This window comes from Cyprinodon variegatus, unplaced genomic scaffold, assembly GCF_000732505.1.
Source record: "Cyprinodon variegatus isolate N-32 unplaced genomic scaffold, C_variegatus-1.0 Scaffold291, whole genome shotgun sequence".
Lineage (NCBI taxonomy): Eukaryota > Metazoa > Chordata > Actinopteri > Cyprinodontiformes > Cyprinodontidae > Cyprinodon > Cyprinodon variegatus.
Window position 1 is genome coordinate 79,132 of NW_015150744.1, and position 11,586 is coordinate 90,717.

At 37.8% G+C, this 11,586-nt stretch overlaps 2 protein-coding genes across 2 annotated transcripts in view; one reads left to right on the forward strand and one right to left on the reverse strand.

Annotated features, from left to right (window-relative positions):
- LOC107090334 (methionine adenosyltransferase 2 subunit beta-like) overlaps window positions 1-3,714 on the forward strand; it is a 14,776-nt gene extending 11,062 nt beyond the window's left edge. Inside the window, exons 6-7 of the mRNA XM_015383655.1 lie at window positions 2,891-3,004; window positions 3,115-3,714. Of these exons, the coding sequence (XP_015239141.1) occupies window positions 2,891-3,004; window positions 3,115-3,288 (288 nt within the window). The 3' untranslated portion in view covers window positions 3,289-3,714. The remainder of the gene's footprint in view (window positions 1-2,890; window positions 3,005-3,114) is intronic.
- Window positions 3,715-6,442: 2,728 nt separating this feature from the next.
- Window positions 6,443-10,142, reverse strand: LOC107090342 (gastrula zinc finger protein XlCGF57.1-like). Its single transcript, XM_015383665.1, has 2 exons — window positions 10,006-10,142; window positions 6,443-9,462 (listed from the first exon to the last, which is right to left on the reverse strand). The coding sequence occupies exons 1-2, from the start codon at window positions 10,082-10,084 to the stop codon at window positions 8,072-8,074; spliced, it is 1,470 nt and encodes a 489-aa protein (XP_015239151.1). The 5' UTR covers window positions 10,085-10,142; the 3' UTR covers window positions 6,443-8,071.
- Window positions 10,143-11,586: the final 1,444 nt, after the last annotated feature.

Sequence of the window (11,586 nt, forward strand, 5' to 3'; positions counted from 1 at the left end):
AACCAAAAGGGCACATTGGGATCATGGAGCAAAAGGGGCAGGTGCTCAAGCCCCCTTAGCCCCCCCCTCTGCACGTGCCTGGTAAAATGCGTTTCTGATGGAGCAAGTATAGCATTGGTAAAAGACTGAGGGTTTGGATAACAATGGATTGGAAACTCACAATTTACTGTTCACTGCTAAATGGATCCTGACACTCCTAAATTTCTAGAGTACCATTGCAGCATCCATCCACCAGATCACATCTAAGCAGGTTTATTAATAGTAATTTGAACGCCTAAAAGCTCAAAGTAATATATATATATAGTGATAAAACACAAAAGTCATATAAAAAAGAGGCAAATCAGAGCACGCCTGTAAAATCTGTTCACCTCCAGTGTTTGGCAACACAACCTCTAGTTCTACAGCAAACACACAAGGAAAAATTTACTTCCACCTTCAAGGAAATGTGGACTAACAGGGATAAAATCAAAACCAGTTCTTTAAAGACCAAGTCCTAGACTAAACTCTCCTAGACCTAGACTGAATTCTCAAAGACTGCAAACTCCTAGACCTTGGCTGCACACACCTGGACCACACCCTCCTAGACCTAGAACACACTCTCCTAGACTGCACTTTCTGTATGGCACCCTCCTTGATTCTGCCCTCTTTGACCTAGACTGCGTCCTCCTAATCCTAGACTGCACCCTCCTAGACCTTACCCTCCTACACCTATACAGCACACCCCTGGTCCATTGACTGCACCCTCGGATACGGGACCCCCCTGGACCTAGACTGCAACCTCCTATTCGCACCATATCTGCAGTTGAGGCAGTCACACTGGAAGACGTAGACTGACTCAAACTCCAAACCACATATATACCAAAATAACAAAATGATCAATACATTCTGATGAACTTATACATCACTTGCTGTTTTATCTATGAATGTAATTTTGATAGTTGAGAAAAATATCGTAATATATATACAGTGATATTGCAATATCGTGATATCATTTCGTGACCCAACAATTGTGACTTGTATCGTTTTGCAACACCCATACCAATACTCACCCCTAATTGGAACATCTAAGGCTCATCCAGGCCTTGTCAGCACATTGCAAGTAAAATCTAATCTGCTTATGAAATATATCTGGATTTTAAATCTAGTATAAACAGGAGTGTTATGTCTGTTTGATGATCTAGCATTTTCTAGAAAAGGTTTTGCTTTGGTAATGACAGACGGAACCTGGAAAGCGTTACCAAAAAAATGCTGAAACAAAACATAACGTCATTTACTTAAAAAATGATGTTAATTGAAATTATAATCTATGACACAGTAAAACCACAAAATCTTATCTTTAACCGATCTTTTCAAATATAATTATTTCCAAATAAGATGATGATGGCAAAAATCATACCCCTTTATAAAAGTGATGGCCATTTCTATTCAAATTAATGACCAGTTTTTCCATTAGCTCTGTTTCAAAGATATTAGAAAAGAAATTATTGTAAAAAGACTAGATAACTAGAAAATCAAATTTATGATGTTATGAACAGTTTGGTTTCAGGGCAGGTCGGTCCACTTCAGCAGCCGTAATGAATGTATTGCTTGTGCGATAAATGAGAAATACACAGTGGGGATTTAAAGAACCATAAATCAAAGCTAGTTGTTCAATAATTATTATTATTCAGGCCGTGCATATGCATGGCTGGTGAGTTATCCTGAAAATGGCTTCCAGTTCGTATGTTATAAGACTTGGAAATCAGAAATACTGAGGGGGAAATGTGGGGCTCCATGCTGGCCCCTTAGCTGTTCATTAGATCTATTAATCATATCTTTAGGGCTTCAGATGGGCTAAAATAGGTTACAGTTACAAATAACAGATGACTTTATTTTGTTCATGGGGAAACCAGATTCTCAGTGTTATGAAGAAAGGACTTGATAAAACTAAATAAAAGATTTTATATCAACTAATTTTCTTTTATAAAACAAAAAAAAAAACTGGGTACAGACATTAAAAAATAGCAAATTAAATGAAGTCGTTTTGGAAAGTGTCTAAAATAAATTTCTTAGGAAATTGACTGCAAATTAATCTGGAAATCTCACCTAGTTTTCACACAGACAAAATTGATTAAATAATACTACCATATTAATGCTATACTGTTATCTCATTTACCATTTATCGCCTACTAGTTACAAAATCCAAAATATAGGCTGCGGAAAAGAGTCATAAGGACAATCATTTATTCAACATATAATCAATCTACCAAACCCAGATTTCTTCCTTTTTAAAGCACTAAAGTTCAGTGATCTTGTATATCTTTATACTTCATTGGTAATGTATAAAATGAAAAAAAAGGTTATAAATTAGAGAAAGTAAATCTAATCTCGGCTAGTGGATATGTTTGGAGATTAACTATTTCTGGTAATGTTGGGAATTTATGGAATAATCTTTATCAAGAACTGTAACTCGATTTCATACTTTGAGAAATAAAAACTTCAAATAGAGTAAGAGTATGTTCTGTTTGACATTGTCTCCTAGAAATCTTTTCAGCTAGATGGAAAGTAGGGTCAGTGCTAAAAGATAGGATCAGCTTAAGCCTTTTTGGTGAAATACAAATATGTTGTATTTTAGTAACATGGTTTAAAATTTTATTTTACCAAAATAAAGGAAATTTAAAATTCAGTGCAGGGTTTGGATTTTAATTTGAAACGTTGCTTGTGTGTGGCTAAAGGACAGTATTGCATTAGTGTTGCTGTTTGTTCTTTCTGCTTCTATTTAATTTAGTTTTATTTAGTTTATTCATTCATCGGAGGATGCGCTGAATCCCTCCTAGCGCATTAACTAACGCAGGACGTCACACATGGAAGGAAGTCCTGAGACCAATCAAACCCATTTTTCTCTCGGCAGGATCCGTCCATCCGAGGAATCTTCCATTTTTCGGGGAAAGAGCAGATGACCAAGTATGAGATGGCTGTTGCCATGGCGCAGGCCTTCAACCTGCCGTCCAATCACCTCATCCCTGTGAGTCAGCTGACTTTACTGGGCAGCACCCAGTGAGCTGTTTAACTTGATGAATTTAGTTGCTTGTTTCAGATGGTTCTGTTGTAATGGTGTCTCTGTAACGTCCACAGCTGACTGAGCAGCCAGCTGGGTCAACTCCTCGTCCAATCAACAGCCAGCTAAACTGCTCCCGCCTGGAGCTGCTGAACCTGAGCGTCGAGCCTCGAGCGTTCTCCACCTCCATCGTGGAGTGTCTGTGGCCGTTCACGGCTGACAAACGTTGGAGACAGACCGTCTTTCACTGAGGGATTCTCGTTCAGCTGAAACAGGATGAATCTTAGCTAATAACTGCTTCAAATGTGAAAACAAAAGTTTTGGTTTGAATTTCTTCCTCTTTGAAACGTCCCTAAAGATGCATGTGTTGGAGTCCTGTTAGCCCCCTGAAGGCTGCATCCATGATGTAGAAACTGAAGTGACTCCGCTTTGTCTCAGTGTAAAGAGACTGAGTTTATCTGTCCACCCTAACTGCTCCTCAGTGTTTGAATTAAATCTAATTATGGTTTGGATTGTTCACATTAATCAGCTGCACCTCTTATCTGATGTCACTGACATGTTAGTAATAATAGATTATCCACAGATGATGTATATATGTTAACAGCATGAAACTGAGTATTTGTTGCTGCTTAATTAATTAAATGATAATAAAAGAGGTTGAATATCTTATTTTGTCAGTAAATGTCATCAGAGGTAAAAACTGATCTGATCTGAGTTATATTGCCCCCTATAGGTTGGAGTCCAACTGGTCTTGTATCCAGTGTAAGCCACGTTTATAACCGGCAAACTTTTTGAGGAAAACCTGATCGAATTCGGAGAGATGGCATCCATCCTACTTTGGATGGTCAAGCTCGTCTTTTCTAGGAGTCTGGCCAAATGTTTTTCTCTTTCAAACCCTGACATACTAGGGTACGAGGAAGCAGAGTCGCACTTGAACACACCTTTCTGCAGTTTCTCGTCTGTTACCCAGTTTTTATTTGTGAGTTAATTATTCTTGCCCATGACCAAAACCAAATCAATTGGAAAAGAATCTCACATGCAGTACAGTACATCATCCATCCATCCATTTTCTAACATGCTTAATCCCAAGTGAGGGGTGCTGGTGCCTATCTCCAGCTGTTAATGGGCGAGAGGCGGGGTACACCCTGGACAGGTCGCCAGTCCATCACAGGATGTACATCATGATTATCTAATTAAATGTGCTTTATTTAACATATCTCTTCAAAAAGTGTTAGTTAATGACTTGATTTGTGATAATCAAATAGATTTATTGCCTTATAGAAACTTGGCAACAGCAAGAGATTATGTGAGCATAATTGAGGCAAATCCCTCTGGCTATTTACATTTGCATATACCGTTCCATATAAATTCTGTGTGAGGAGCAGCAACATTCTTTCATTCTGATGTAATGATTACTCCAAAGTCATTCCAACTGAGTCTGAGAATCTTTAGTATACTCCCAAATCATTTACAACTCTCTTGAATATTTAACCCTTAGTTTCCCTCATCCAAATTTCAAACCAACAAAACCTTTTCTTTTTGTAACTTTGTATCGTTCATTAGGTCCTTAAGCTGAATCTTTAGATGAGTTTTCAGAGTTCCTATCAGATTTAGTACCGACAAGGTCATCATAGTGGGAGATTTTACCATCCATGCTGACATTGAAGGTGATGGATTAAATTTAGCATTTAATGCTATCTTAGACTTGACTGGCTTTATTCAAAATGTGACTAGTCCCTCACATTCTCTTCTTCATACACTGAACATTTTGGTGACGTGGTATTGTCCTCAATTTTTAATAAACGTCAACATTACTTTAACAGAGTTCTCCTGCCCAAAAAAGGGAGGTTTAATTTCAGCAGATAGTTATAGGATAATGCAGTTATATATTGTAACGAATCTGTTCCACTTTCCAGTTCCTCTGTATCATTGAACAATACAGCAGAGGGCAACCATTTTATTCTCCTTCTAAAATGGATGATTTTGTTGATGGAGTTACTAGTTCTCTGCATACTGCCTTAGACAAAAGGCCCCCATTTGTAAAGAAAACCTGGTTTAATGCAGAGCTGCACAATTTGAAGCAAAATGCTATGAAATTGGAGAGAAAATGGTGCTCTACATGCCAACAGGAATCCTACCTAGTCTGGTGAAACTGTTTACTGCTGTATAAAATGAGATCATTTGCATTTCCTCCAAATATGATTTTTTTTTTTCTTCTCTAGAAGGCTAGTATGCATCTTATGTAACTATAGAATCTGAGCCATGTTTAGCCCGTTATAAACCAGTTGAACATTCAGAGCTAGCAAAACTATCATCTTCTTCTAAGGATTCTACTTGTATGTTACATCCAGTCCCAAACAAGTTATTTAAAGTCATAGAGAAGCGGCTGTTCCAACCGTTGCACAACTTTACATGAGTGAATAAAGCAAATGTGATTGGTCGATTATCAAGACGGCGGGATTGTTGTGGCGGAAGGTTTGCAAGCAAGTTTGGTTGTGGCTGGTGTCTTGGAAGTCTCTTGCTAACCAGTTAGCAACTTAGTGCTAGTAGGTTCCCAATGGGAAATTCCATTGGGACCAAGTAGCACTAAATTGGTGACTTAGAAACAACACTGTCAAGGAACGCTATAGACAGAGGAAACATGCAAGAGGAGGACAGTTTAGTGTCGGAAGTCGTGGATGAGTCGCCTCCATAATACATTTTTTATTTATTTGTTTAGTTGTTGTGGAAGAGGGCGGCAGAAGCTTGGTTTGGTGTAGAAGGCTTACAGCCGTACGTGTTTGAGCCCTGGCCTCGCAACGCCGCCCATTCTGTTAGCTCTACGCCTGCTGAAGACACAGACGTCCATCCCCGTGAACACTGGGACGAAAGTCAATGGGAAAGGAAATTATTCTTATTTCTTCTTTCAACCATTGCATATGTTAGCTGCTGCAACATATGAATCAAGATGCTATGACCAAAAACATTTGATTGACAGATGACCGTTGATATATGATTGGCCAAATTTAGGTGTACAAGCGGACGTATAACTAACTGGCCTGCAGACGATGCCATAGTTTGACCTGCTAATTTTCTGTGAAAAAATAAAGATGAGCACTGGATATGATTAATAATATTAAAATATACTGTATCCAGGTACTGTACAGTATGTTTGAAGAAATTAATTTTTATACATTTTTATACATATCTTATACATATACATATCAAAATATCTTAATATTTTAATCAATAAAGCTTTAATGGGATAGCTTTGTTTTAGCAAATAAAATGTGTTGTGTTGTAAAAATAAGAGACCATTTCCACAAAATAGCATTTGTAAATTTTTTTATTAAGATAGCGCAAGTTATTTCTTGAATTTTCTTTTATTTTGGGAACATTTTTCCCTCAAACATAACTTTGCACCAGCTGGAATTGAACCAGCGACCCTGGAGTCTCTCTTCTCCCCTTCTACCCCAAACAAAAAAACTAAAATATCTGCATCATATCTGGGACAAGCTCACTGCGACACACTGCTGACACACTTACTGAAATCCTTTGCTTTGTCTTCTATCATAACAAATTTCTGAAGTGTGTTACAGTTGTAATGTATAACTGGTCTTGTCAATGTATTTGACAGTTTTTATAGAGCCAACCCACCCTGCAACACATTACTTGCGCCGGGCATACACTGTACGATTTTTTTGCCTTTTTTGGGCTGATTTTCCAGTCGTGCCAGAATTTTTTCGAGTTTCAGCCCCATTGTGCTTCCTGCGTTGTGTAGTATACAGGGGAAACGAGGTCAGGTATTGTAAGATCAGGAGAAAATCAAACATGTTTGACATTCAGTCGGCTGTGGTAGGGTGTTCGTAGGCAAATCCTGCTGTTGAAGCAGAACTACGATTTACCAGAACCTCGAGCACTGTGCATGTGCAAACAAGGGAGTTTTTCTTGTTGTTATTCTTCCACATCGATAAGTCCGATCTGCGCCATCTCTCGGCACAGATTAAGTCCAACATGTGGTTTACACGCTGGACTCATGAACAAACATCTGAGCTGTAAACTTCTATACCCTGCAGTTTCATAGTACAGTTTGAGCTGTAGCTGAGTACAACTATTAGAAATATCGTACAGTGTATGCCCAGCTTTAGAGTAGCGCAACATGGCACTGCCCTTGCCATTAAATTGTTCATAGAAAGTTTTATTTCTATGTTCACATTTTTCACGTTAAAAACCTTGATAATAGTACGTCGCAATCTAGTTTGGTTGACTGTTTTACTTCCATTTTCAGCCATTTGCTACATTTGTGTAACTCTTGTATAGTTCTTAAGATTGTAGTCCCAATATGGGAAGCAGGATTTCGGTTGTATAATGGCGCCTGTCAAGCAGAAGGCTGCCTGGATTCACCACAGCAGTCCAGATCTCCTATCCTACCCGGAATAGTGTTCTAACTGTTGACCCCGTCAAATACAAAGGGATATTAGCTAGGAACAGGAGGTAGGAGCTACAATTTTCCCATTTCAAAACGAGCCATAGCTTGTCTTTGTTTGGGAACAAGTTGAATAAACTATATAGCAGAAACATGATCTTATTAGATTCACAAAGAACCTTGGATTGCTGGTTATCCAGATGTTTTGTGTAACTCCAGAACTGTGCAAACATCTACTATGCCATTTTTGAAGTGGTGTGTATTAGAATTTTCCCTATACAACTTGTTCATTTCCAATACGATACCAATATTGCAGCTTTGTGAATTGGTATTGACTTTGCAAAACTGATATTGACCTAATATGAAATTAGCACAAATTGTACCAGTTTCATTACTTATTGTATACTGTAGAACGTTAGAAAAGGCTTTATAAAGTATCCTAAAAAGGGGGAAAAAAAGCAGAAGCTGAGTGCTTCTATCAGCATGAAGATATTGGAGATTTTAGATGTGGGCCGATAAAATACAATTTTAGTTTTTTTGGCTGATATCGGACCAATATCCGATATAAACATCAGATTGTGAAATCCATATCGTGCATCATTTCCTTCTATTATCATAGAAAATGGTTCTCATGTGGATTCCTGCGGTGTTTTGCCGCGGTGAATTTTCATGTGAGCTTTTAAATATTTTTTTCTAGAGTAACTTTTTCCACATATTACACAGAAATTAGCCGTCTCATTATTGTGAATAGAGAAGTGAGCTTTTAAGCTACTGCTTACGCAAAATCCTTTCCCACAGATCCCACACAAAAAGAGCTTCTCATCGGTGTGGATCGTCATGTGATCAGTCAACCTACCTTTTACGGTAAAACATTTGCCACAGATCGTACAGGAGAAAGGCTTTTCACCTGTGTGAGTTCTGATGTGTGTATCAAGATTAGACTTATGGGTGAAGCTTTTTCCACAAGACAGACATTTGAAAGGTTTGTCACCTGTATGAAGTCTGACGTGTGTATCAAGATTACATTTGTGAGTGAAGCTTTTTCCACAGGACAGACATTTAAAAGGCTTCTCACCTGTGTGAGTTCTGTAATGTCTAACCAGATGACTTTTCCTAGCAAAGCTTTTCCCGCAAGATACACATTCAAAAACGTTCCCACCTGTGTGAACTCTCATATGGTCGTTTACACGAGTTTTTGATATGAAGCTTTTCTTGCAAGTCCTACAGGAAAAAGTCCTTTGACCTGTGTGAGTTCTCAACTGTTTAGTCAAATGACCTTTCACAGTAAAATTTCTATGACAAACAGTGCAGGAGAAAGGCTTCTCACCTGTGTGAGTTCTGATGTGTTTATCAAGCGCAGACTTATTAATGAAGCCTTTACCGCAGTGCAGACATTCATAAATCCTCCCACCCGTGTGAGTTCTCATGTGAACTGTTAGATGTGCTTTTCTTATGAAGCTTTCTCCACATGTCAGACATGGAAAAGGCTTTTCACCTGTGTGACTTTTCGAGTGTACAGTCAGGTCACTATTTTGAGAATAAAAATCACCACAAGTTGTACAAGAGTACAAATTGTTATCTTTGTGAGTGTCCTCTTGCAAGTTAGGTTTTGAATCATCAACAGTTTCTTTACAATTTATGTTTTCCTGACATCTACTTTCTTTGGGCCCTTTATGTCGCTTTGAACCTGAGTCGTTTTGATCCTGCTTCTGAATTGTATTCGAGTCCTGAGGGATGAATTGGTTCCTGATTGGTTCTTTTTCAGTCTGGGTGTTTTGATGTAAAGGAGTCATAATAAATGTATCTTCAGTTTCCAGTTTGAGAAGAAGCTGCTCTTCATGCTCACTTATGGGGAGCTCTATTGACTCCTCTTTAGTCCAGGTAGTGTCTACTTCCTGGTGTTCTTCTTTCATCTGCAGAGGTCCAGGTTCCTCTTGGTCCAAACTGCAAATCCTCTCCTGTTTACAGAGCCGCTGGTCACAGAAAGTCTCCTTTTTGCAAACATAATCTTGTAGGTGGTCTGGAAACACAAACACAAGAGAAACGCTCTCTATTGTAGATTAAAGAAAGTAGTCCTCACTTTAAACCTTAATATGAATGAAGATACTTTTAAAATCCACTGACGCTAAAAGCATGCTTAGTGTGAGGGACTGCATCCGAGTCAATGAGTCGATGCAATCAACTGGTTTTCCTTAGACAGAAAACTTTGAATCAATTTGACTGGATGATCTGATGAACAGTTAAGTACCTTAAGATGAGATTTGTTGTGACTTGGGACTATATAAATAAACTGAATTGAATTAATATAGATATGTGTATAGAATGACTCTGCATATGATACACAACATGGAAAATGGAATTATCTAAAGATCCAAGCACCAAAGAAAAGGCAACAATATTAACAAAAGCAGAATCATTAGGAGCACATAATAAATGTAATAGATGCTCCTGCCTTGGCAGGACATGTTCTAAGAAGATATGTATTTTAATTTTAAATAGAACAAAAAAATAATGCTAGAATCATAATTCTGATTTGTCAGTAAAATGTCAGCATGTTTCATACCTATTCGGTGTAAAATGAGCAGGGGGGTCCTGGTAAAATCTAGCAGTCTGTGCTGATCGTCAATCTTTTCCTCGGACATACCAACAAGGCTTTCTCTGTGAATGTTTCTTCAGTAGGAGTTAAATGATGCGCTGCTTGAAGGTGGACTTAAACGTCTCACTCATAGATTCTTCTTCTTGTGTTTTTTCCGGTAGCAGATTAGCGCCACCTGCTGCCTGTCACTGGCGGAAAGGTGCACTACACGAGTCAAAATTCAGTATATATTTAAAAAAAAAACGGTTTATAATAACAGTAAATAATTTGATGGTATATTGTTGAACCATATAACAATATAATCGATCCTGACTGAACATACTGGGGAAGAAGAATCTTCTCGTGGATTTTTTAGGAGAGTTAATGCTGCTAACAGCTCACGACACATTTCTTCTTCATCATCTTAATGCACATCACACCCTAATGCTGCCACCTTCTGGATGAATTAAATATTTCATATTGTGACCTAAAACAGTTCAGATCAAACAATGAAACACAGTAATAGTAATGCATGAGAACCACTGATACAGTTTACATGTTAATATTAAGTTTTTATAATTATAGCAAAAAACAAAAAAAAAAACTACAACAAAAAAATTATTGCAAAATAGAAATTTAACTGATAATTCTTTTCTCTATAAATATTTTGGGTCTGTTTGCAAGTATAGTGGGGCACAAGGGGATATACTTGTGTGTGCTAAAGTGTTGACAACATTTAAATTGCTTATGTAGCAGCCTGCAGCACATCTACGTTCTTAGGTTTGGTGTCTCATCTTTCTATTTTCACCGGGGTTAAATTTACTACACTTTAGCAGAGAAAAATTTAAAAATCTGTTTTTTTGTTTTTGTTTTTCCTGAATATGTGAAACTTAATGTGACATTTACCAGTCCAGTAACTGGAAAGATTGGTGGTCAAATATGCAATCCTTTTTTTTTCTTTTTTTTTGGCCCACTGTGCTGCAGCATTCCTCAGCATGTGGGAATATATATAATAGTGTTGCTCCGATGCCGTTTTTTTGGCCCCCATACCTGTGGAGTTTTGGCCAATAAACAATACCATCTGTTTGAAATTGATGTGTATGTGCATATATGAAGAACTGCATACTATTCTGATGTATAATAATTTCCATCATGGCTTTTTCAAGCTGCTGCCTACCTTTGTAAAGCAGGAAAAAGACTAATACAAAGTAAATCCAGTAGAACGTGACAATAGTTGAATAAACTTTTGGCTCTCAAAATGACATTGGTGCGCTATTTGTTGATACTCGCCAATACCGATACCACCATTTTAGTGCTGGATCGAGGTTCCGCCCGATACTGGTATCCGTGCAACACTAATATATAACAATGTAAAAGGGCCCAAAATATTAGTCAAGGTGTGAATTAGCACATCAAATGTAACGTATTTGTTAGAATAATTGTATATAAATGTATCTGTGTAGTGTTATAATGCATAAAGCTGTGTGCTATGTTCATATGTTCCAGAGATGGGAAGTAACGAAGTACAAATACTTTGTTACTGTACTCAAGTAGATTTTTCTGATATTT

Excerpts from the sequence above, each read along its gene's own strand:
- LOC107090342 (XM_015383665.1), bottom strand. The coding sequence starts at position 10,084 with ATGTCCGAGGAAAAGATTGACGATCAGCACAGACTGCTAGATTTTACC. Across the intron at positions 9,463-10,005 it reads GCTCATTTTACACCGAATAG|ACCACCTACAAGATTATGTT; the intron begins GTATGAAACATG and ends TTGTGTTTCCAG.